General features: G+C 43.7%; 2 protein-coding genes across 7 annotated transcripts in view; both read right to left on the bottom strand.

Moving 5' to 3' along the window:
• Positions 1-1,392: 1,392 nt before the first annotated feature.
• Positions 1,393-7,061, bottom strand: LOC311031097 (uncharacterized protein). Of its 2 annotated transcripts, none has more exons than XM_084037211.1 (5): positions 6,941-7,061; positions 6,685-6,779; positions 6,012-6,171; positions 5,685-5,808; positions 1,393-3,313 (listed from the first exon to the last, which is right to left on the bottom strand). In XM_084037211.1, the coding sequence occupies exons 2-5, from the start codon at positions 6,775-6,777 to the stop codon at positions 2,548-2,550; spliced, it is 1,143 nt and encodes a 380-aa protein (XP_083893337.1). In that variant the 5' UTR covers positions 6,778-6,779; positions 6,941-7,061; the 3' UTR covers positions 1,393-2,547. The 2 variants fall into 2 exon arrangements, with proteins under 2 accessions (XP_083893337.1, XP_083893336.1); XM_084037210.1 differs by having other exon boundaries at positions 6,685-6,871; positions 6,941-7,015.
• A 6,402-nt stretch (positions 7,062-13,463) lies between these two features.
• ap2a1 (adaptor related protein complex 2 subunit alpha 1) overlaps positions 13,464-23,721 on the bottom strand; it is a 35,166-nt gene continuing 24,908 nt past the window's right edge. For 2 of the 5 annotated variants that reach the window (XM_084036219.1, XM_084036220.1), the window contains 6 exons: positions 20,710-20,810; positions 17,670-17,791; positions 16,630-16,746; positions 16,457-16,526; positions 15,744-15,878; positions 13,464-15,101 (listed from right to left, as the gene is read on the bottom strand). In XM_084036219.1, the coding sequence (XP_083892345.1) occupies positions 15,024-15,101; positions 15,744-15,878; positions 16,457-16,526; positions 16,630-16,746; positions 17,670-17,791; positions 20,710-20,810 (623 nt within the window). In that variant the 3' untranslated portion in view covers positions 13,464-15,023. Of the gene's footprint in view, positions 15,102-15,743; positions 15,879-16,456; positions 16,527-16,629; positions 16,747-17,669; positions 17,798-20,622; positions 20,811-23,721 lie in introns of those variants that run through there. The other 3 variants (XM_084036217.1, XM_084036218.1, XM_084036221.1) reach the window with 2 other exon arrangements.

The raw sequence follows: 23,721 nt of genomic DNA, 5'->3' as shown, positions 1-23,721 counted from the left end.
AGGTCCGAAGTACTTCACTGTCATCCACAGGAGTGTTCTCTGCTCTGAGAGAAGCACAAAACACTCGCTTCATCAGACTTCTTCATGGTGAATTGAAACGTGTGTTTAATGTTATCTCCAGGCCCGCAGGAGCAGGACGCCATTGTAGTTCAATCCAAGTGTGGAATGCTTTAGAAATGTGCGCCCTGCGGCAGATCAACATACCTCACCTATGTAGCGGGACACGTGCCAGAAAGTTCCTGTCAGCAGTGATAGTTAACCTGGAGCTCATTATCCAGACCTACTGCATTAGTGCTGAATGAATGGAGCCATTCTAATCAATATGGACTTGTGTTATGATGAATTAGTATGACGTATGGCTGATAATACAAATAGAAACGTGAGTATAATACAGGGTATGCTTCATAAATAAGTAACGTTTAATTTTATAGGTCTGTTGTAGCACATTTGATAATTTTCCTCACAACAATCATTTTTGGACTTAGCCTACTCATTTTAACTGTAATGAATGGGTCCATACTGATTATGAACATAGTGAAAGTTTGAGTATAATTACCCGGCCAAAGGAAGAGATGGAGGCCATTATATCACGACCAGAAGGCTCCTCATGCATGGAGGGGTTCACCCCAAGTCCTGCACTCTGAGATCGGACACCAAGCAGAAAGAGGGAGGCCGAGGACTAGTGAGCATTAAGGCGGGTGCACACCGCACCGACTGCCCGACTCGCGTCGGTAAATGAAGTCGGGCTACTTAATATGGCCGACTCGAATGGCGGATTACACATTTGAATCGGCTGAAATAAACGCCGACGTGGGCCGATTCGAGCGACCACACCAAGGAGACTCATGTCACGGACGCCGACTCTCTCAAAGACGCCGATTTTCGGTCCGGTGTGGACCCGCCTTTAGAGCCCCGATCCAGGATGAAATGACCAGGATCCAGGACTACATAGAAAGATGACCCAGAGTGATGACCTGAAGTGTTGTCCTAGATGCAGGCTATACATTTTGTATTGAATTTTTATATACATTTAAATTTCTGTCTATAATAAGTAGATTAAATGGCTAAGCTAAAACCGTGTGAAAATAAATTGAAGTTTCACTAGATGTCTAAATTCAGAAAATAGATGTCCAATTACCATCGAATAAACATCTCTGTTGTCGTTGAAAAGAGGTTGAAACAATGTCGAGGCTAAAACGAGACGTCTACGAAACCTTCACCTTTCAACCTCAAATAACTTCAAACTCCAAAGACTACAGACTGTGATTTACATTGATTAAACCTAATTTAAACATCAAATTGCTCAGTGGGCTGTTCTGGCCACATTAACATTCTGCCCCTAGTGGTGCATATCAACAAAAACATTCTCATGAAATGAGTATAATCAGCTTAAAGGGCGGAGCTTAGTACAACAAAAATGTTACAGTTACCTTCATGAACTGAAAACAGACTTTGAAAGGGTTCAATTAGCAAGACGAAACCCCTCAAAAAACTCCCAGGCCGGACAAGGCCGTGGTGGTGACCTGTCAATCAGCAGGTAAGCCCCGCCCCCTAAAGCATCCCCTGCTTTCTGGTCTGTTTGACTCTAAATGGACCATAATGTACTAAATGAACATCATGCTGGATTGAAGAAGACTTGAAACTAGAGATTGAGACCATAAACTCATGTTTACAATGTTTACTGAGATAATACATCAAGAGAGAAATAGGACCATTTTCGCATAGACTTCTATACAATCAGAGAGGAGTCGCCCCCTGGTGGCCAGCAGAGAGATGCATGTTTCAGCGTTTGCTTCACTTTTCTCTTCCTCTACAAGTGTCTTCTTTTGAAAATAATTGTCTCAACCACCTCAAATATTTTTAATTTATACACTTGAAGCCCTTCATTACATTTGCACAATATAATTCCTCACATTCTACATGTGTCCCAGCAAAACATTTAGAAATTAAATATTGATGAATAAATGGATTTGAAGATGTGGGTTATCTCAACTGATGTGTGGACGTGTTTGGATATCTAGTTTTGGTGAGCAGGCAAAACAGGTAATGAAAGGAAGTTGTTCATCGTTTAGATCGGTTTTATCATGAGACCAAGAAGCTGACATGGTCTATATGAGCATATTTCCAATATCAAAAGCTTGAGCTCTTGGTATTGTTAATGGTTACGGCAATAAGCATGATCCTTATTCCTTGTGGCTAGTAGGAGTTGGGGACAATAGGACGGAGATGAATGCTTGATTATGTTTTGCCAGAAACAGGCAGGTCAGAAGTTAGGAAATCGTGTCAGAATCATCAGGAAACACATCTCAAACATTGTACCAAAAGTCTTTAAAATTGCAGGATCTTACAAATGTCAATACAAGCTGACCAGTGTCAGTATCTAATAAACAAGATGCATGTAGGGAGGTTCATTGTAAGTGTGATTCTTATCTCTGCAATAAATAAATAAATAGAAGAGAAAGGTCCTTCACACTGGGTCCTGGGTGGATGGACCACACAGTGTACCAACATGCACAGACACGAGCATCCTGAACACCAACTGCAGCCTCAGCACCTGTATGGCAGAGCCGGCTGTCCCATCCTCACAGGGGGGTCAAACACCCCCCCCAGCAGCATCCTCTCGCCCCAGCCCAGCAGCTTGTTGAGGGTGACGCTGAACGGCGACAGCAGGCCCGGTTCCTTCCTGTGGGAGGGGCTCGGCTCCCTGCCGGGGGACGCTGCCTCCCGGTGGCAGCCGGCGGTACTCTGTGTCTTTGTGGCGGGCGTCTCGACGGTGTTGGACGTGCTGCCGATCCCTGCTTGCTGGCTGCTGATGCTGCTTGCTGAGGAGGGAGGGCAGATTCCCTGAGGGGTCAAAAACAGGGTGAGGCTTTTTCGTTTCTCTGACAGCGAAGCTGATCCTGCTGGGAGTTGTAGTTGCGTGGGCTTTGCTGCTGGTTTCACTGGCTCACAGGGGCTCCGAGGTGTAACCTCACATGGCGTCTGGACTTGGTCCTGGATTTGATTAAGAGTCAAATGAAGAGTCCGAAGGTTCCCTGAAACCTGCTGGGTTCCGTCTGAGTGCGAGTGTCTCTGCTGCTTCTTGTCTGTGCGGTAGAAATCTGCTGAGTCACCGCTGTCGGCCCGGTTGTTCTTGTTGTGGCTGATGCGAGTGTGGTTGATGCTGTCGTTGACAGAGGAAGAGCGGTTGTCCAGCTGCTGGATGAGGAAGCCGCCACCCGAGGCCTTCTGGGTGAGAGTGCCCTGGAAGTGCTGCAGCTGACCCAGGAAGTTGAAGTTTGGGGAAATGGAAGGCCGGCGCTCTTTCACAAACCTTATAAGGGGACAGACAGGATGTGGGTTAGGACCTCAACAGCTCACACACACTCTGGTTGACTCTATTCCACACTGATCTACGCTGCTTTCAGATATTATCAGGCCAGTGATCTGCTTTTATTTTTGATCTCTTATGAATTAGTACAAAAGCACAATTAACCAAAAATTGACAATCTCAATGACACTATTCAACGAGGCTTGGTCAGAATTACTGTATACCAGGGTATTTAAACATTTTAAATCAAATAAAATCGGCATGAATACTGTTCTTTCAACGGACTCTTTGTTAAAATGAAAAAAATAACTGTACAGTCACACATATGAGGTTGTGCTGAAAATAATAACACCAAAGGTAGGGCAAGGTAAATAGTTTTTAAGGTTAAATATAATGGCAAAATCAAAAATAGTTAAAAAACGTCCAATTATACCCCAGACCCCAGAGGGTTAAACAACAACTCACTCAAAAATATCTCAAACTTCATTTTAAGGGTGGTTGAGTCCACCGTCACATCATGTGGCCCAGCGTTCTGATTTGATATGTGGGCCGAATACTACACTCAACAACTGGCAGATCTTGTCTGCCAGAGTCAAGACAGTGCCACCTTTGCCACACTTGGGCCATGTTTGGTTCACATGCCTTATGCCAGTGCCGACTAAATGCCACCTGTGCCAGCTTCATGCCAAATATGGGCCAAATGTCACTGCTATGTGGGACGCTGCCTTTTTGTTAAAGGAGTATTACGTCTTTACGGCGGATTTAACAAGCTCAAAGCATAGAGCCAGCCGAAGAAGATAAACTTTATAAACAATTGCATTGCAAGTTGCAACATCATTCAGAAGTGTAATCTCCTGACCTTGAAGAGTGCTGCAGCTTTACTGATTTTAAATTCAAGATGAAATCATGGCTAAAACCAAATCAATCATGTACCCACCACACATAAATACAAACACTTAATTTGTCTCAATGTTGTCATATCTTGATGTTGTTGCTGATGATGTTGTTGCTCTTGTACAGTGAATATGTACTGTCTTGTAACTGTGTTTTTTGATACAACAGTTTTAATTTCCTGAACAGAGATGGTATTCTCTGTTTCCTGCCCAGGGACTGCAGATGTAAATTAGCTCATAGCTAACTCTGGTACAACTAAGAAGCTGTGCACTGTCCCTGTTTAAAAAAAAAAGATAAAACGCCAGTAGTTGCTTGTACGAGGCCGCCATTATATGCAGTGACATGTTTATGATGCAGCAACTTCACTTGTATTGATGTGATGTGTTGTAGTGACCAGCAGACGCCACTAGAGGTCGTCTCTATAGTGGAGCAGGAAGCTGAGCTCAGCGACACAGAGACTCAGTTTTTCCGTTTTTTGTTGCCTTAAAAAAGCTGATTTGAGGTTTATAGTCGGGATGTCAGTTTTGAATTCTGAATTGAAATGTTTTCTATAATGGTTTGTCTGATTTCAAGGCTGCTGTTCGTTCCTATGGCCCAGGATGGACTCAGCACCACAAAGCTTTTGTGTATGTGTCCAGCTGTGTGTGTGGTCGAGAGCGAGAGAATATTAAATGATCATATTCTGTATAACCCGGTGAATTTACAGGTATGAAAGAACAGATATCATCAATATGATGCTTTTATCCTTTTCTTTTCTCTCATTCAAACATGACTACTGTTTTGTCAACATTGGCAATCAGATTCAGATGTTTAATCAGATTTAATTATCTCTCTCTCTCTCTCTCTCTCTCTCTCTCTCTCAGGTGGCCACCCACCCAGAGCTTGGTTCAGTTCAGGGTTTCTACTTATTAAAGGGGACTTTCTTCTTTCCACTGGCACTCATGGTGGATGTTGGGTAAATGACAGAGTACGGTCTAGAGCTGCTTTATAAAAAAGGTGGAAAAAAGCTCATAAAAGCTTTAACTCAAGAAGGCTAAATTCTCGTGCCAAGTTCTGATTAACTTTTAGGGGAGCGATAGAAAACATCCTGACTGGAAATATTACAAACTATCATGGGATGTTATGGGCTCTACAAACCACCAGAACGTCACTGGTACCATCTACCAGTAACAGTGATATTGGTGACAAGAGGTGCCTGCACAGAGCCCAAAGATAGTCTGTTCACCCTGCTGCATTCTGGGAAGAGATACACAAGTATCAGCTGATGAACCAGCAGACCTCAAAGCACCTAGAGACTCCTGAACCTGTCCTCCACCCTCCACCACATAATATAGTTTGGTTTTTGTATGTAGTTTTCTTATAGCAATAATAATAATACAAATGGAATGTCGTCGTGCAAGCCTGTTGTATAATGACAACACATTGAAGCTTAAACCTTGACATGAAAAGTGTGTGATGTGGAGGGGTAACAGCTGCATACCTGTAGGCGTGGTCCAGGTCCATCCCCAGGCTGTACATGATGTAGGCCACAGCCAGCGCCGGGGAGCGGGAGATTCCTGCTGCACAGTGAACCAGCACGGAGGCACCGGAGGACACGGCTGCATCTGAGGACCGGCACACAGCGACCATCAGTCAGACAGCAATTAGCTAGAGATCCATCAATGTGATCAGTCCTGGGACGTGGAGACAAGTGATGTGGGGACTTTGACTCAGAAATATATACACTTAAACACATACAGTAGCATCATTGATGACAGTGGGCTTAAATAAACAGAGCACATAAACACAGCTGAGTGAAAGCTCTGACCAATGAAGTGCAGAGCCTGTGGGATCCACGGCAACAGGTCGGCCCACAGAGAGTCGTCAATGGGGATCCGGAGGTATCTGGAGCGAGGCAGGAAGGACGGCTGAGGACTGCAGCGGCTCACACTGAGGACGTAGGAGATACCTAGAGAGGACAGATGCTCCTACACACACACACACACACACACAGAGAGAGAGAGAGAGAGAGACAGAGACACACACACAGATGTTGATGTTAATACCATTGAGTATTATTGTTATTACTCTTGTTGTTGTTATTAACATTTTATTATTGTTGTTGTAATTACCATTGTTATTAGTAGTATTGTTGTTATTATTATTGTTGTTGTTTTAATTGTTATTCTTATTGTTGCTGGTGTTATTGTTGTTGTTGTTGCTGTTGTTGTTATTTCTCCATCCCTTGACGTCTAATTTGAAGATTGTGATTTGAATCATACAAAAAGAACATTTAACTTCCCGACTGTACATTCATTTGTTGACATCAGTTCCACCTGGACCGGATACAACAGGAAGATCTTGCATCAGTAATAATAATATACATATCATAATATGACAGTGCTGCATGATAAATGACGTGACGGTCTACTCTACATGTTGCTGATAAGAGTAGAGACTCGAGAGAAATATGAAATATGAAATAAGAAGCGTAGCCTCACCTGCGTCACGTCGCTCTCCGCTCCTAGGTAGAGCCGCGGGAGGATGAGGGACAGCGGAGGCCGCTCCGCCTCGCGCTCCTGGGACCAGACCATGTCTGCAGCACAACACACACTCATGTAAAACCCGGGCCCGGACACAGCTGGTCGTCTTCACTTTGTCCAACATGCTGCTCTGCTCTGACGGTCGCTGACCCAGAAAAACAAATAATATATTTAATTATATCTAAATGATAAGCAATAAACAAATGTGACTCACTGTGAGAGAAGTGCTGGACGCTCCTCTTCCTGTCGCAGGACTCCGGTGAAGGTCTGCACACTCCTGCGAGAAACTGTCCTCCGTTCTCACTCTGCGTCCACGGACTGGCTTCTAAACGATGAGCTCATCCTCTTTTCCAATAATAGATCTCCACTGGATGATGTCATGTTCAGCCAATCAGCGCCGTGCCAGACTTGCTCGCGCGCAGACGCATCTCCCCTGTATCAGCGGCAGCAGAGGTGGAGCAGAGCGACAGCCTGCACCAGCAGGATGGTTGCATCATCAGGACCACTCAGCATTCATCAGCACGGTGTCAAAGACAGACACGTGAACGCAGCATGCACCTGGTCAGCTGTTCATCATCAAACAGTGATGTAAGATCAAGAGACACATTCCAGAGACACAACCCAGAGACACAATCCGCACACACAAACCAGAGACAAAATTCACAGACACAATCCACAGACACAATCAAAAAACACAATCCACAGACACAATCAAAACACACAATCCACAGACACAATCCTCAGACACAATCCAGAGACACAATCCACAGACACAATCCACAGACACAATCCACAGACACAATCCAGAGACACAATCCACAGACACAATCAAAAAACACAATCTAGAGACACAATCCACAGACACAATCCAGAGACACAATCCTCAGACACAATCCAGAGACACAATCCACAGACACAATCCACAGACACAATCCACAGACACAATCCAGAGACACAATTTAGAGACACAATCCTCAGACACAATCCTCAGACACAATCCAGAGACACAATCCACAGACACGATCCACAGACACAATCCAGAGACACAAACTGGAGGCACAATCTAGAGACACAATCCAGAGACACAATCTAGAGACACGATCCTCAGATACAATCCAGAGACACAATCCACAGACACAATCTAGAGACACAATCCGCAAACACAATCCAGATACACAATACACAGACACAATCCAGAGACACGATCCTCAGACACAATCCAGATACACAAACTGGAGGCACAATCTAGAGACACAATCCAGAGACACAATCCAGAGACACAATCCACAGACACAATCAAAAAACACAATCTAGAGACACAATCCACAGACACAATCCAGAGACACAACCCACAGACACAATCCAGAGACACAATCCAGAGACACAATCCACAGACACAATCCAGAGACACAATCCACAGACACAATCCACAGACACAATCCAGAGACACAAACTGGAGGCACAATCTAGAGACACAATCTAGAGACACGATCCTTAGACACAATCCAGAGACACAATCCAGAGACATAATCCAGAGACGCAATCTAGAGACACAATCCAGAGACACAAACTGGAGACACAATCCAGAGACACAATCCAGAGACACAATCTGGAGACACAATCCAGAGACACAATCTAGAGACACAAACTGGAGACACAATCCAGAGACACAATCCAGACACCCAATCCAGAGACACAATCTAGAGACACAAACTGGAGACACAATCCAGAGACACAATCCAAAAACACAATCCAGAGACACAATCCAGAGACACAATCCACAGACACAACCAGAGACACAATCCACGGACACAATCTAGAGACACAATCCTCAGACACAATCCAGAGACACAATCCACAGACACAACCAGAGACACAATCCACGGACACAATCTAGAGACACAATCCACAGACACAATCCAGAGACACAATCTAGAGACACACTTTTAGCAGGCTTCGTCTGAATGCAGGTCATCGGTCCGTGTAGAGAGCAAATGTAAGATGCCTCGGCTTAAATGCATTCTGGGAACCCACTGATCATCATCTGATGATGATGATTCTGCTTTTATGGGTTGAAGATTAGCTTGGAAACTGGATACTTGTGAATGGAACAGGTGACACACCAAATGCTTTGACCACAGAGGGCGCTGTTGCAATTGGGAAAAGCCACTCACTCTAATGTAGTGAAACACTTTAAGGATCCAGGAGGGTCGAGTCTTCCTTCTCCATTCAATTCCATGCTCCCAACTTTGTGGAACAGTTTGGGGCTGACCCCTTCCTGTTCCAACATGACTGTACACCAGTGCACAAAACAAGGTCCATAAAGACATGGATGAGAGAGTTTAGTGTGGATGAACTTGACTGGCCTGCACAGAGTCCTGACCTCAACTCGATAGAACACCTTTGGGATGAATTAGAGTGGAGACTGAGAGTCAGCCCTTCCCGTCCAACATCAGTGTGTGACCTCACAAATATGCTTCTGGAAGAATGGTCAAAAAGTCCCATAAACACACTCCTAAACCTTGTGGAAAGCCTTCCAGAAGAGTTGAAGCTGTTATGGCTTCAAAGGTGGACCGACGTCATATTAAACCCTATGGATGAAGAATCAATGTCACTTAAGTATGAGAGTCAAGGCAGGTGAGTGAATACTTTTATAGTCGGCAATATAGTGTATTGTTACGTCCTGTTTTGTTTGTTTCCTGCTCCTCCAGATTGATCAACAGATTGATGATGTGTGCTGATTAGTGGGCTGGGCCTATATATGCAGGCCCTTTGTTCAGCTCTCTCTCTCTCTCCTCCTGCATCTGCAGCTCCTGCGTACTTGGTATTGGTATCTGCAGTTAACTTCCTCTGAAGTCCAATAAACTTCTGTAAAGCATTCTCTGGTGTTGTGTCCATTGTTATGTTCGGTGCTTGAGCCAGCCGTAACATAATAATGGGGGCTCGTCCAGGGTCTCTACACACCTGGTCCTCTAGTTTGTGTAGTTACTGAGGCCATCTATGTGTAGCCACACAAGGTAATTTGTTGAACTGGCCCAGTTGAGAAAGTCGGCAAGGTGCTGAAGAGACCAGCACCACTTGTTGGTTTTTGTGTGATAGCCCTGGGGTGGCCCCTGGCGTGCCCGGGTGCATCACTGAAGATAGACAGGTAAAGTAAGGTAGTAATCTTGCGGGTAGATGGGGAACTGGGTTAGTTTTAGAGTAAATCTTGTCTTAAGAGTAGCATGTGGCTGCCCATGATGACTTATGTAAGGCTTATTTGTGTGTGAATGTACTGTAGATAGGGGATATTTGGACTGCTGGGATTTGGGGTTTACTGCTAAACATTTAAAATAGAGCTGTTTTCATTTGTTGACCTTTTGCTTGAGACTACTGATTTAGAAGACATTGAGAGCTCAATTTTGCTTGTGTGAGTGGAAGGTTGTGTAGTTCTGCTTTTGCAGTATGCACATTGTGTGGAACTGAAGTGTATTTTGTACCGAGGGTACTTTTGTGTGACAGTCTCTTGTTTAATAGCAGCCTTCTTTTGTGTGTGTGTGTGTGTGCGTGTGCCATCATGGCATTTGAGTTGGACAAGTTTGTTAAAGACCCCGATGCTCAGCAGCTCTTAGGTTGCACAAAGAAAGACCTTTACTCGGTAGCAGATCACTTTAGTATTGATGTTCAAGGGAGTTTAATAAAAGAGGAACTGCATGCAAAAATCATCAATGCATTGGTGGAGCAGGGTGTGCTATGTGAGAAATTTGAGTTGTCTGATGAGCAAATTGTGTCTTCTGAAGGAGACCAGGAGGAGGATGAGTCGGTGAAGAAAGAACAGATGTTTACTGAAGGCACAGCTTCGGGGTTAAAGGAACTGCAGCTAAAACTACAGTTTAGGAGACTGGAATTGAAGCACGAGCTAGACCGCGAGAGGATGAGACTGGCACATGAGAGGGATCTCAAGGAGATTGAGTTAAGAGCTACAACTGCTGATAAGTGTGTTGCCTCTAACAAATTCGATGTAGGTAAAAATATAAATCTGGTTCCCCCATTTAAGGAGATATATATTGAAACCTATTTTTCACACTGAGCGTGTGGCGACAACTCTGGAGTGGCCAAAGCACAGTTGGACTTTGTTGTTGCAGTGTGTTCTGGCTGGCGAAGCTCAGATAGGTCTTGTTTTTACTGCAAGGAGCCAGGCGATATTGTAGCGGAACCTGTGGCTTTAATTGGGTCTGTACTTCAGCAGCTTCCTATTAGTGACCTCAAGCATGAACCATGTGATCCAGACACTTCTGAACTCTCAGGTTTTTAACCGTTTATCATTGAAGGTTTTGTAGCGATGTCTGAGGCTGGTCATAGAACACCTATTCGTATCTTGAGGGATACTGGAGCCTCTAAATTGATACTATTGCAGGGAGTGTTACCACTGTCTAAAAAGACTTTCCTTGGTGGTGATGCATTGATTCAAGGTTGTGAAATGTCGTATCTCAGGGCACCTCTGCATACTGTGTATTTAAGGTGTGGGTTGGTTACAGGGTTTGTGTCTGTGGGTTTGCGTCCCTGCATTCAAGTTGAGGAGGTGAGCCTCATTCTAGGCAATGACCTTCACCAATTGTGACAGACCACCCTGTGGCTTCTGAACAGTCTGACCACAATGATCGCAATTTATCCTGCTTGTGTCTTTGACACGTTTATGGTTGACTCTCCCACTACAGTTGAGCCAGAGTTGGTTTCTTCTTGTACAGTACAGGCTAAAAGTGAAAGTATTGAGGATGACTTGTCCACCATCCCTAAAGCTCTTGATTTTACGTTGTGTAATCCCGAAGTTACTGCTGAAACTCTGCTGCGGCTTGGTAGAGCAGAACTACTGAGGTCACAGAAGGCTGATCCTTCATTAGCGAAGTGTTTTGCTGCTGCTTAGCCAAAAGAGGAGTTACTATCTGCCCCTGTTGGGTTTTTTATTGAAGGTGATGTGCTCATGCGTGAGTGGGCTGTTTTTCCTGATGGGCCTGACTGTAGCACCACCTACCAAGTTGTTGTCCCGTCTGTGTACCGCTCGCAAATACTGAACTCGGCTCATGACAATGCAATGTCTGGTCGCTTGGAGATTATTAAAACCTATGATCGAATATTAAGACACTTCTTTTGGCCTGGGTTAAAGTTAGCTGTTGCTGAGTATTGTCGCACTTGCCATGAATGTCAGCTAGCAGGTAAACCTAACCAGGTGATTCTTCCAGCGCCCCTGCAGCCTATTCCTGTGATGGGAGAACCATTTGAAAGACTTGTTATGGACTGTGTGGGCCCCCTGCCAAAGTCGAAATCAGCCTGACTTCTTTCCTCATCCACGTGTTGAGGACTGCATTGATAGGGTAGGAACTGCTCGTTATGTGACTAAGCTTGATTTGCTTATGGGATATTGGCAAGTTCCCTTGACCCAGAGAGCCTCTGACATCTCAGAATTTGTCACCCCTGATAACTTCCTCCAGTATACTGTGATGGCATTTGGCATGTGTAATGCCCCTGCTACCTTTCAGCGACTTATGTGGACAGTGTTGTCTGGGGTAGCTAACTGTGAGGCGTATTTAGATGACGTCGTAGTATATTCGCCTGATTGGGAGAGTCACATGAGCACTATCCTGACTGTTTTCCACCGTTTTGAAAATACCTCACTGACCCTGAGTAAGTTTGCAAAGGCTACCATCACTTATCTTGGCAAGGAGGTAGGCCAGTGGCAGGTTCAGCCCCTTGCAGCCAAGATCAGTGCTGTTGCGGAGTACCCAGCTCCCACCACCAAAAGGCGTTTTCTGGGACTAGCAGGCTATTATAGGGCATTTTGTCGTAACATTGTTACCATTGTTTCTCTATATATACACATCAATGTTTACGGTGGATGTATCACTATGGCTCCTATGTGGCTCAGGTGAAGTTGCTGGGTCCCGTATGGTTGGGACAGATCCTTTTACGAGGGTCAGTGTCGAGGCAAAGCCAGCTTTGTACTGACCCTCGTTACTGAAGCAGTACCATGTGAAGTGGTTAGCACACACATACAAGCTAACACGAACCTTAGCCGGCACATTGTCATTAAAAATGAAACGCAACCACCGTCTCTTCTGGAGCTGGGACAGAATATAAGCACTTATGTTGATTTGTACAACCAACAACAGAGCAATCTGTGTGTCTCTGAGCGACGACATTGTGAAACACTGCTATCTCACTGCTGTCTCACCGCAGGACACACCGAACTTCACCTAGGAGATGAACGGCCCCTCTGGGATATCTCTGATCATCAGAGGAGTTCGGCCCATCAGGACACACGGAACTTCATCTCGGTGATGAACGCCCCCTCTCGGATATCTCCTATCTTCAGAGGAGTTTGGCCTATTCATACGACTCCTTTCGTTACGTAATGGCGGGAGCTGAATCTAAACAGCCTGTAGGAGCGCCATCCAATGCCGTTTGGCTGTAAAGTTGACCTTGAATTTTGACGCTAACTTTGTTAGCAGCTTCACACCAGAATCCATATGGATCCAGATCCAGTAAGGGTGCCGCTCTTCCACAGTCCAAATATGGTCAACAATATTGCTGGTTATTGTACGCAGATCAGAACGCAGAAGTAGTTTCTAGATTCTCAGAAGTTTCTAGAATCTCAGAAGTTGAACATCTGCTCCGTGGTTCCTTTAACCCCGTGGAACCGGAGGCTCATGGTGAAGCATCAACGTGACACAGTGAGACACTGAATGACAGGAGGCGGCACATTGGATACATGGCATAGTTTTACTTTCACATTTTTTCATTACAGAGTAAATCTTAATTTCTAACACAGGTATTGGACAGGTTCTTAACACCGATACATGAGGCTGCATTAGCTAGTGGATACTGCATACACACACACACACGCACGCACGCACACACACACACACAGAATGACAAAACGACTACGTTTTCCACTACAAAGATCAATGTCCTGTGATTGCCGTGAAGCCACAAACTGTGACCATGTATTAGAAATGTCTTTAGGCTTTTTTTAATTACCTTCTTTCTCTCACACACACACACGCACACGCACACGCACACGCACACGCACACGCACACGCACACGCACGGGTGTCTCATCCTGTCCCCTCCCCATCAGGTTGCTGAGGTGAACACTTCCTGTCGTGGTTGTTGGTTGGGATTGGTCGAGGAATGCGTGCATGTGTAGGTCAGACTGAAATGGAAGTGGCTCCTATATATGTGGTGATTATGGTTCATCTATTGATATTGGGGTCATAGCTACTTCAGAAAGAAAAATACATTGGGATCCATATAGTGACTGGTGTGGCCAGGACCAGGGTCTTCTGGAGCCACGATGAAGCTCGTCTGTCTCATCACTGAACAGTTGTCCAAGACAACAGGATCAACTTGAAAAACAGACTTGGACAGAAGGTGAGAATTATTATTTTGCTTTCAAAAAACAATGTTCCAGTTTGACTTGAGATGACTACAGTGATAAGAACTACAGGCTGCTTTTCCACACCAAGCACCTGGGACGATGTCAAGGCAGTGGGACTAGTGGGTCTAAACGTGTCCTCCCTGTACCCGTCCTCTACATAGTGTCCATTCTGCTCCAGAAGCTCGGCTGTGGGAATGTCTCATGAAGCCATGAAGTAATACACCGGCACATAATGTACATACACATCATAGAGGAGCATAAAGGAGGGATGAGCAGTGGAAAGACGCTTCAGGGCCTCAAAGAGGGTCTCCACGCCTGAAGTGCATTTTCACCGGGAATGTTTAACAGGAATGAGTTCTGGACCCTCGGGTCTCACTTCCTTAGTGGATCCCACCACAAACAATCACAAAGGCTGCATACTAGTGGGTGTGTGTGTGCAATAAACACCACCAATTGAAATCTCTCTCTCACACACACACACCATCAGTACTCATAATACTCAGGATGGAGCAGAATGGGACCCCCAACACACACACACACACACACACACACACACACACGCACACGCACACGCACACGCACACGCGCGCGCACACGCACACGCTACACAGGTAAACACCAACAAAAACAAGAATGTAGCATCATGTTAATAAACAAGTAGAAGATGAACTGGAATCAGAATCTGGGACAAGAATAATGACAATAATATGGCCGCTGCTGCTAGCAGTGGCTGCTTATTCCCTTATGTAGGTAACACCTTTTTTTGTTTTTTTTTTTACTCAAAGATTGGTTGTCAGAGGGAGGAGGAGGTGTTGCAGGAGGGAGGGGGAGGTCACTAGTGGGGATGGTGGGGGAGTCCTGGTTACTGGTGGAGGTCTGGACTCTAGAACTGTTCGGCCAGCAGCTCACAGAGACGCCTGGACACGGAGTCCTTGCTGCAGCGCAGCGTCAGCCGGTACATCTGCAGAGAGAGAGAAGGTAGCCATTATTCCCTCCAGGCCAGCGGGGTTAAAAGGGGAGGCACGTTATTTCTGCTCGTCCTGCTAATTCAACAGCACAGTCTCATGGCAGCTCATCAACTAGACAGAAATTATCTACTGGTTTCATGGATCTCAGAGACTGCTGCAAAAGTATCACTTTCTGCAGTCTTACTATTTTATAGGTATGTGTTCACATAAAATTTACATTTTCTATAAACTACTGACAACAATTCGTCCAAAATCCAAATAAAAATATTGACATTTGCAGCATTTATTTTCAGAAATACTATTATTTTACCATTGATGCTAGCCACAAATTGAGGCTTAGCGAGCCGTGCAATGAGTAACGCTGTGCTAGTCTCTCACGTGGCCAGATCTCGTTGCGTGAAGAACCAAAGGCTGGCCACGCGAGACTAACGATGAGACCCCGCCCTACACGTTTATAATATATGTCATCTAACCATTGTTTCTGGCTAGCTGCCACATGTTTAAAACAAATAGTAGATTTAGTTCAAATCTGGCAAAGAGAAGCTACAGTATTTAGCTGAACATGAGACTGTTATATTTATCAATATGTATCAACTAGTGGAAAAAATAGGAAGTGGACTGCGTTGTACCTGTACCTGTGCCTGGGCGTTGGGCTCCAGTCTTAACAGGCAGCCAACCTGCTGGCCCTTGGTCTGGATCACTCCAGCACACACGTAGTTCTCTGGGTTTGGATCCACATCATCCAACAGGGCCGTTCCAAGGCCCAGCAGCTACCAACACACAAACACAATAGGGATTTTCATACATTGAACACAAGCCCAGAAGAGTTCTCATTGATTACATCATTTTAAATCTAGTGCACCATCTAGTGGACACAATTGTTAACAAAAGTTTTAACCTGTATTTTTAATCATTTATATAATAAATGTTTGATACTTGGCATCTGTGTATCGATACATAAATATTCAACAGTCAACTGTCAGTGGGATTAGAACAAAGTGGAAGTGATTGGGAACGACAGCAACTCAGCCAAGAAGTGGTAGACCACGTAAAATGATGGAGTGGGATCAGCGGATGCTGAGGCACATAGTGCACAGAGGTCACCAACTTTCTGCAGAGTCAATCACTACAGACCTCCAAACTTCATGTGGCCTTCAGATTAGCTCAAGAACAGTGTAGAGAGCTTCATGGAATGGGTTTCCATGGCGATCAGGTGCATCTAAGCCATACATCAGCAAGTGCAATGCAAAGCGTTGTATGCAGTGGTGTAAAGCACGCCGCTATGCATCTATGATGATAAGAAGCAGCAGGAGAAGCACACAGAAGAACCAGCGGTCACATGACATACCTTCGCCTTAAGTACTTCAGTGTCCATGCCGTGGTTGGCCTTGAATATCTTCTGTGCTTCTTGTTGAGGCCTGAGGATAGGTCACACAGGAGATGTCAGCTTTACCCGGGACGTGCACCCCCCCCACCCCCACCCCCACCCCCACCCCCTCACACACACACACGCACGCTTACTGGCTCAGCTGTTTCCAGCGCTGGAAGAAGTCATGTGAGGTCATCTCAGTTGGCTGGAAGAACTTGTTGATTGTTACGGGCAGCTTGAGGGTCAGGTTCTGCAGAGCTCCGCCATATCTGAACAGAACACAAACACTAGGTTTGTACCTCCAAAGGATACATGGATCATGTTGACAACGCATTGTTTTTCTCTCCACACTCCAGCCATAACTACAGTCCTATGTACATGCTGTTTGGTTGGGTACCGTTTAAATGTAACCCAATTATGTTGGCCGTACCCAATATCGGAAACCTGAGGGAAAAGTTGCCAAATGTGAGTGTTTCACGGTAGTTGCTCAGTTGCCTTAGAAGCAGAGGAAATCTAACATTCACCTGCAAGCAACATGAGAATGTTTCAACATCACAGTATGGACAGTGTTTCCTCTAGGGAGAGAGCGTTTGGAGTGGTAGCTGGTCCAAGGAGTGTTTCATTCATTTCTTCTTGTTGGTTAACAATGAACTAATACATCATTCACAATGACAGAATGTTTCTTCCATATTTACATAACTATCTATTGGACATACAGTACATATATACACATGCATACATATCATTTATAGAAACATAGTTTGTCCAATAGTTAGATTATGAGGTTTTGGTTCACAAAGAGCATAGAGTATTTTTGTGGCATCAAACATGTTTAATGTTTGATATCTCGTCCTATCAGAGTCGCTGTGTGTTCTGCTGCTTATCCAACTTCAACACCTTATTGGCACCGACTCAGATGAAGTCCTGAACGTTGGCATGATTGTTTACGTCCTCTTTGATTAGATACAATCATAATTGAACCAATCATAGACACAAAGGACAGCTGCTTGCATTTAGACGTTTAACAACTTGCGCTTTGTAGAAAAACTAAATTTAATATGTTGAAACTGAAGCAGCTGAAAGGCTTTCCCATGATGCCTAGCCCTCCGTGGTTGTCCTGTTTGACAGTGAAGGAAACATGCTCCTGCTCCACTGCTCAGCATCCAGACGGGGGTTGGTTGTGCACGCTTACCTGAACTTGATGTTGAGCAGCGGGGCGTCGGAGAAGTCAGTTATACACTCTATGTTGAGGACCTGTTGGATCTGGGCTCCGCCCTCCACCAGCGGCTCCACTGGTTTGGTCTGAACGTTGAGCTGTGGCTGGTTGTCAAGGACGACGAACACATCACACACACACTTCCACACACCTCCAACAGAGTCAGTGTGGCCCCACGTTCTGTCACTACGGCAACATTAGAAGGATTTATCTCCATCCAAACTACCAAACTGTCCTACGACAACTCGTAGGCAGCGCATTACACAGCGTTCTATTATAATCCAGATTATAATGTATGCCTGCTCTTCTGGTTTCTGCCACTGGAGGTTTGACTTGCAGATCCTTCCATTTAAAGGTTCTATGTCTAACGTTCTACATTGTGATAAAGTGGTCTTATGAGGCTAATATGATCTGGGTCATTCCGTGTCATTTCATCAAATGCCTCCCACCTGACCATCTCAGAATGTCCTGAAAAAATTCAAGTACAAAGACACACTTGTTAGTAGGACAAATCCAAAATATTAGGTCTCTACTGTCAACAGTTTTTTCATGAAGCATCATTGAATGAAGGGTAGTTTAGACGGTTTTTGGCATCATGCTCTGAAAAGCCATTTTTAAACAGCAATATCTGGAAAACGATCTCACCTGTGGCCTTCAAAATTTATACAGTGTATATCTGTTACTAATATCAGGGGTGTAGCTCAATGATAACCTAGCATGGTAGGTACTTAAAATGTGGCTTGTTGAAATAAAGTAGTACATTTGAAGAGTGGCGGAGCTCCCATTTTTGCAGATAAAAGACTTCTATCATTTCTGCCTCTATCTCTGGTGTTAGCTTAAACATTCTACAAAATATGGTTTCTCTCAGATGATTAGTTTCACAGATATTAAGGCTCAAAAATGGAAGTAAACACATCTTTGCCCAACTTTAGAGCCATATTCCAAAAAACTGACAAGTATCAGGTCCAAACTTACTTTTTTTGAAAGATCAAATTCTTATTAAAATCATATTAAAAAATTGTGAGGGTTTTGCCTCAATTTGTTGCAGTGATTTTTTTCAATCCTGATATTGGTGGGGTTTTTGTGGCCGGTTTTGGTACTGCATGTCCTAACAGCCTACTAGTAAACATCACAGGAGGGCAATTCAATTGTGTTTTTTACCATTTACCAAAGACTTACATGTGACTAAATGCTACTGATAAATTTAGCCTTACGAAAACATTAAAATGGATCACAGTTGTAGTTACAGAGGCAATAAGTCCTTGAATGTGAGTTAAACATGCTGAAAGCAGCTTTTAATGTCTTAAACCATGAACAAACATGATAGCATAATATTGAAGACTGTACATTTTGTCATACTTTAAATACATAAATCACACAACCAAATCAAATAATAATCTTAATTTGAGCATAAAGATTTTACATTACAGTAGAAAAGTCTCCAAAGTTTGAATAACAGTTTGTCTTTTTGAAGGCCACAGGTGAGATAGTTTTCCAGATATTGCTGTTTAAAAACGGCTTTTCAGAGTATGATGCCAAAAACCGTCTAAACTACCCTTCATTCAATGATGTTTCATGAGAAAACTATTGACCGTAAAGACCTAATATTTTAGATTAGATTTTTCCTATTCACAAGTGTGTCTTCGTACATGAATTTTTTCAGGACATTCTGAGATGGTCAGGTGGGAAGATTTTCAGAAATTTGATGAAATGACACGGAATGACCCATCTGACATTCGCTCGCCTGCACATGTGGAGGAATTGCTAGCTTGCCATTAGCAAATTACGTTCTCAGCTAAACTAACAAAGCGACCATTGCCAGATTCATGCAACGTCATTAGTTAGTTGACTTACTTGATATATTATTTCTCCAGCTACCGTGCTCCACGACACTAACCTGGATATTATAATGATGATTTTCTACTAGCCAAGAGCAATGTGGCCAACCAGCTAACCAGAACCTGAGCTAAGGTTAGCCAGCTAGAACTTAGCGACACGGCATGGATCTGTACTCTGTAACATGTTCATCTCTGTAATTGTCTTTTAAGTTACTATCTATGAAAAAGTGAGTTAAAACAATGGTGGTTGATCATGTGACCACTAATGAAAGTGCTTGTTGCTGCTTTGTCCAGAAATAGGATCTCCGTGTCTGTGGCCACATTCCCACTAAACTCTAAATGAGTTTGATCTTTTTCCGTCAGTCAGCAGTGGTTGGTCTGCAGGTGGAGCTACTCACGGAAGTATGCTGTGTTTACTTGGAATGGGAAATCAGTAACTTCCAACTGCTGAGTCAGGCTCCCTCTAGTCTAAAGTGTGTGACCAGGTACATTTCATTACTGCTGACTCACAATGGAGGATAAACAGCAGAGAAAGAAGACCATTCAACTTCCAGTCCAAGAAAAAGAAACAACAAACTAATGGAAGTGAAGAAGGAAAGTCATCAAGAAGCAAAGTGACCGCCAACGAGGGAAAACCACGGACCTCCTTTCAGTGTGGAGCATTTGAAGGCATCACGCAGATGAGAGACAGTCACACTGTTGGTGAGGGAGACGAGAGCCTGCAGTTCCATCTACCACCACAGAGGCCGCTAGAAGCAAGGCATCTCAAATCTTACGGTGTACAACTTTGAAGTAATTTAAAAAAGGCAAGCGAGCTAATTGGCCAAGCAGAACAGTGGCGGTAGTCTGGATGAATGAGCCGCCGTTAGCCACATTAGACAGCAAGCTATTCACCCTCCATCCGTCAGTGTTTGGGACTCTTCAGTAAGAGTGCAGGTTTATGAGGAGGCATGGATGTGTGTATTGGTGCTTCAGAATGCTTTCCCGAAACAAGGTTTTATTCTTCTCATTCACAGCTTTGTTCTCACCGACGCCCCTCCCTCTCTTCATTAGTTCTCTAGCTTGCTCGACCACTGCTCGCTCGTTGTGCTGGCGGCTGCTTTGAACTAGCTGAATACCACACTGGTTTCCAGTCCTCCCATTAAAAGGCTTTGTGGTCTCCAAACAGACATAAACACAGAAAGGATATGAGACTGCAGCTCTCCAGGACAGCTGACTGTTGTGGTGAAGCTGGCAAACTGCACCGACGTCTTGTTCCCGTAGAATAAGTACATCCTCCCTGAGAGAGACAAGGTCAGTCTGTTTAGTAATATGGTTAGTGCTTTTTGAAGTACTCACAGTACATATAAAGTATGAAATATGCCAGGGAATGTCACACCCAAGGGTTCAATACCCGAATGTAGTCCATCTTTTACAGTTTCTTTAAAAAAAACTAAAAAAAACATCAGACTGCACCGATCAACCACATTTAAAACACTACTTATTAAAATATTTTAATAGGTGACTAATACAGACCATTTAGTTGCTATTTTAACATTATCTCATTCATTGTGACATACTGGAGACATTGGAGCGTGTCTGTGATGTGTTAGTGATATATGTTTATGCTCAGAACATGGTGGCTTGTGTTGGTTATTGTCATGTTTGTGCTAGTTTACAGTTTTATTTTCCATCAGTGACTTCATTGTTATTGATTGATAATGCAGACAGCTGCTTCTCGTCTCACATATCGTGCTGCTGCACAGAATGAAATCAGCTGATGGGATTTATTTAGAAGGTGCTGGACTATTTACACAGTATCATTGTATGTGTAATAATATATAAATTTTATTTTTATCGTCAACACGTATATGGCAACACCCTTTACTAAGCTAAAACCATCAGATATCAGCGTGTCAAAGAGGTATTTTAGAAGCCTATGTCTAATAATAGTAATAATAATAATAATAATGCATTTTATTTCAGGGTGCCTTTCTTAATACTCAAGGTCACCTTACAGTTTAAAACAGGTAAATACAGTTAAAACAAACATTTTAATAATGGATCAAATGAAATTAAAATTAAACAAAAAATAATAGTAAATAAAAACAACATATGTGTGAGTTTGAAAGTGGAGTTTGGTGGGACAGGCCAGACTGAACAGGTGTGTTTTGAGGGAGGTTTTAAAGGTGGGGAGAGACTCTGTGGTGGATGGAGAGTGGGAGACGAGGGGCTTAACGGCTGAAGGCTCTGAACCCCATCATGGACTTGGAGGCAGATGGAGTGGAGAGCTGGGAGGAAAAGGAGCGGAGTGTTCGGGATGGAGTTCAGAGGGGTAGGGAGGATGTAGCTGCCATCAACGACAATTGAATAAATAGGTTAAATAAATAAATAAGTTAATATATATTTGAATCAATCAATAAATACAGTAAGTTAATACACATACATAGTAATACATACACAAGTTAATACATACACATAAATAGTAAGACTTAAGAACAATTTAATGTCAAACTGCCTTTATTTTGTTTTATTTGTTTTCTTTGAAGTTACAAGTCTTACGGTCTCGAAGTGAGTCATAACTCACGTAGGAACCAAAGTTCTGAAGTGACAGACGGGGGCGGGTTTACTGAAGGGACTGTTGTTCTGGACCACGTTCGCGGTACGGAAGTACCTCAGTGCGCAGAGAGCGCTATTGTAAGAAGTTGTATTCCGCAAGTTTATTTTGTGCATTACATTAAAGCGAGGATTTTACTTTTAAAGAAGAACTGAAGACCTGTTTTTTATTTCCCTCAAGCAAAGCGGCCAATGAGTTCTCACTGTTACTCCCCTCAAGTCGAAATCACGAAACCAAGTCGTTCCTTTATGTTTACTGGCACACAGTTGCACAGTCGTGTGAATAAATGCCAGTAAACATAAAGGAACGACTTGGTTTCGTGATTTAGACTTGAGGGGAGTAACAGAGGAGCTTTGGAGGCGAGGAGGAGAATCTTAAAATTAATACGGTGTTGGACAGGAAGCCAGTGGAGTTAATGGATGGGAGTGATGTGTTCAGAAGATGGGGTTCTGGTGAGTTGTGGACCAATTGGAGTTTATGGATGGACTTGCGGGGTGAACCAGAGGGAGAGAGTTGCAGTAATGGATCCGGGAGTAGTGTTACTTTCGTAGGCGAGACAAAATGTTATAACGATGTTTCGTCTCGTTTAGTCGCGTTTTATTAGTAGGCTCGTTGGAGGTGAACTGCTCCTCGCCTGGACAGCAGACGAGATCAGCGGAGCAGCAGGAGGCGGAGCTTAAACGCTGCGCTCCAGTCGGACAGTTTCCATCGGCCTTCGAAGATTTGACAGGAAGTCATAGAAAAGGACACATCCTGTTAGACGCGATCTGTAGGCTATTTGTAGTTTGCGACCACATTCGCATTTATTAATATTTGTTCAAAAATATCTGCTGAAATCAGAATCAGAATACTTTAGTAATCCCTCTGGAAAATGTACAGCTGCAGCTGCTTCATAATAGTCAGGAAAGAAAGAGAGTCAAATAAGTATAAAAATATAAAGTTTAAAATAATGCCAATAATTACTAATATTTATTGGCATTCTTGAGTCTATAAGGTAACAATAATATAATAATAAGACAATCTTGTTTGAATTGTGAAATGGGTTTGGCTAAATACAATCTTTGACTAAAACTAGACTAGAATAGTCATGAACTATTCTGACTAAAATAAGACTAAAATTCTCAGACTTTTAGTCGACTGAAACTCGACTAGACTAAAAATAGGATGAACATGACTAAAACTAATAAAAACTAAAATGATGGCTTCAGACAAGACTAGACTAAAACTAAAAGTAACAAAAACAACACTATCCGGGAGGTGACGAAGGTGTGGATGAGAGTAGCGGTGCTGCTGGGCGTAAGTGAAAGATGGAGACGGTGGATAGTGCGTAGGTTAAAGGAAGTGGACCGAGTATGGATGTGTTTTTCAAAAGAAAGAGTGCTATCGAGGATGACACCCAGACTCTTAACCTGTGCGGAGGGAGGGACTATGGACTTTTTTTGCAGAGACGTTCCAGGCGATGTCCTTTTATTTTGAGTTGGTGTAGGGCAGGTGTGTACCAGGGGGCCGAGTGGGTAAAAGAGACAGTCTGGGTTTCAGGGGAGCAAGAGTGTCCAGGAGATTGTGAAGTCCATCATTTTACATAGAAACCAGA

This window comes from Eutrigla gurnardus, assembly GCF_963514095.1.
Source record: "Eutrigla gurnardus genome assembly, chromosome: 20".
In the NCBI taxonomy this organism is placed as follows: domain Eukaryota; kingdom Metazoa; phylum Chordata; class Actinopteri; order Perciformes; family Triglidae; genus Eutrigla; species Eutrigla gurnardus.
This window is presented reverse-complemented; position numbering and strand designations above follow the sequence as displayed.

Bases quoted from the DNA above. Each gene is read 5' to 3' on its own strand.
- LOC311031097 (XM_084037210.1), bottom strand. From the start codon at position 6,801: ATGAGTGTGTGTTGTGCTGCAGACATGGTCTGGTCCCAGGAGCGCGAG. The intron at 6,172-6,684 runs GTGAGGCTACGC...GTGTGTGTGTAG, and splicing joins CGGAGAGCGACGTGACGCAG to GAGCATCTGTCCTCTCTAGG. The intron at 3,314-5,684 runs GTATGCAGCTGT...TCCCCTTATAAG, and splicing joins GACCTGGACCACGCCTACAG to GTTTGTGAAAGAGCGCCGGC.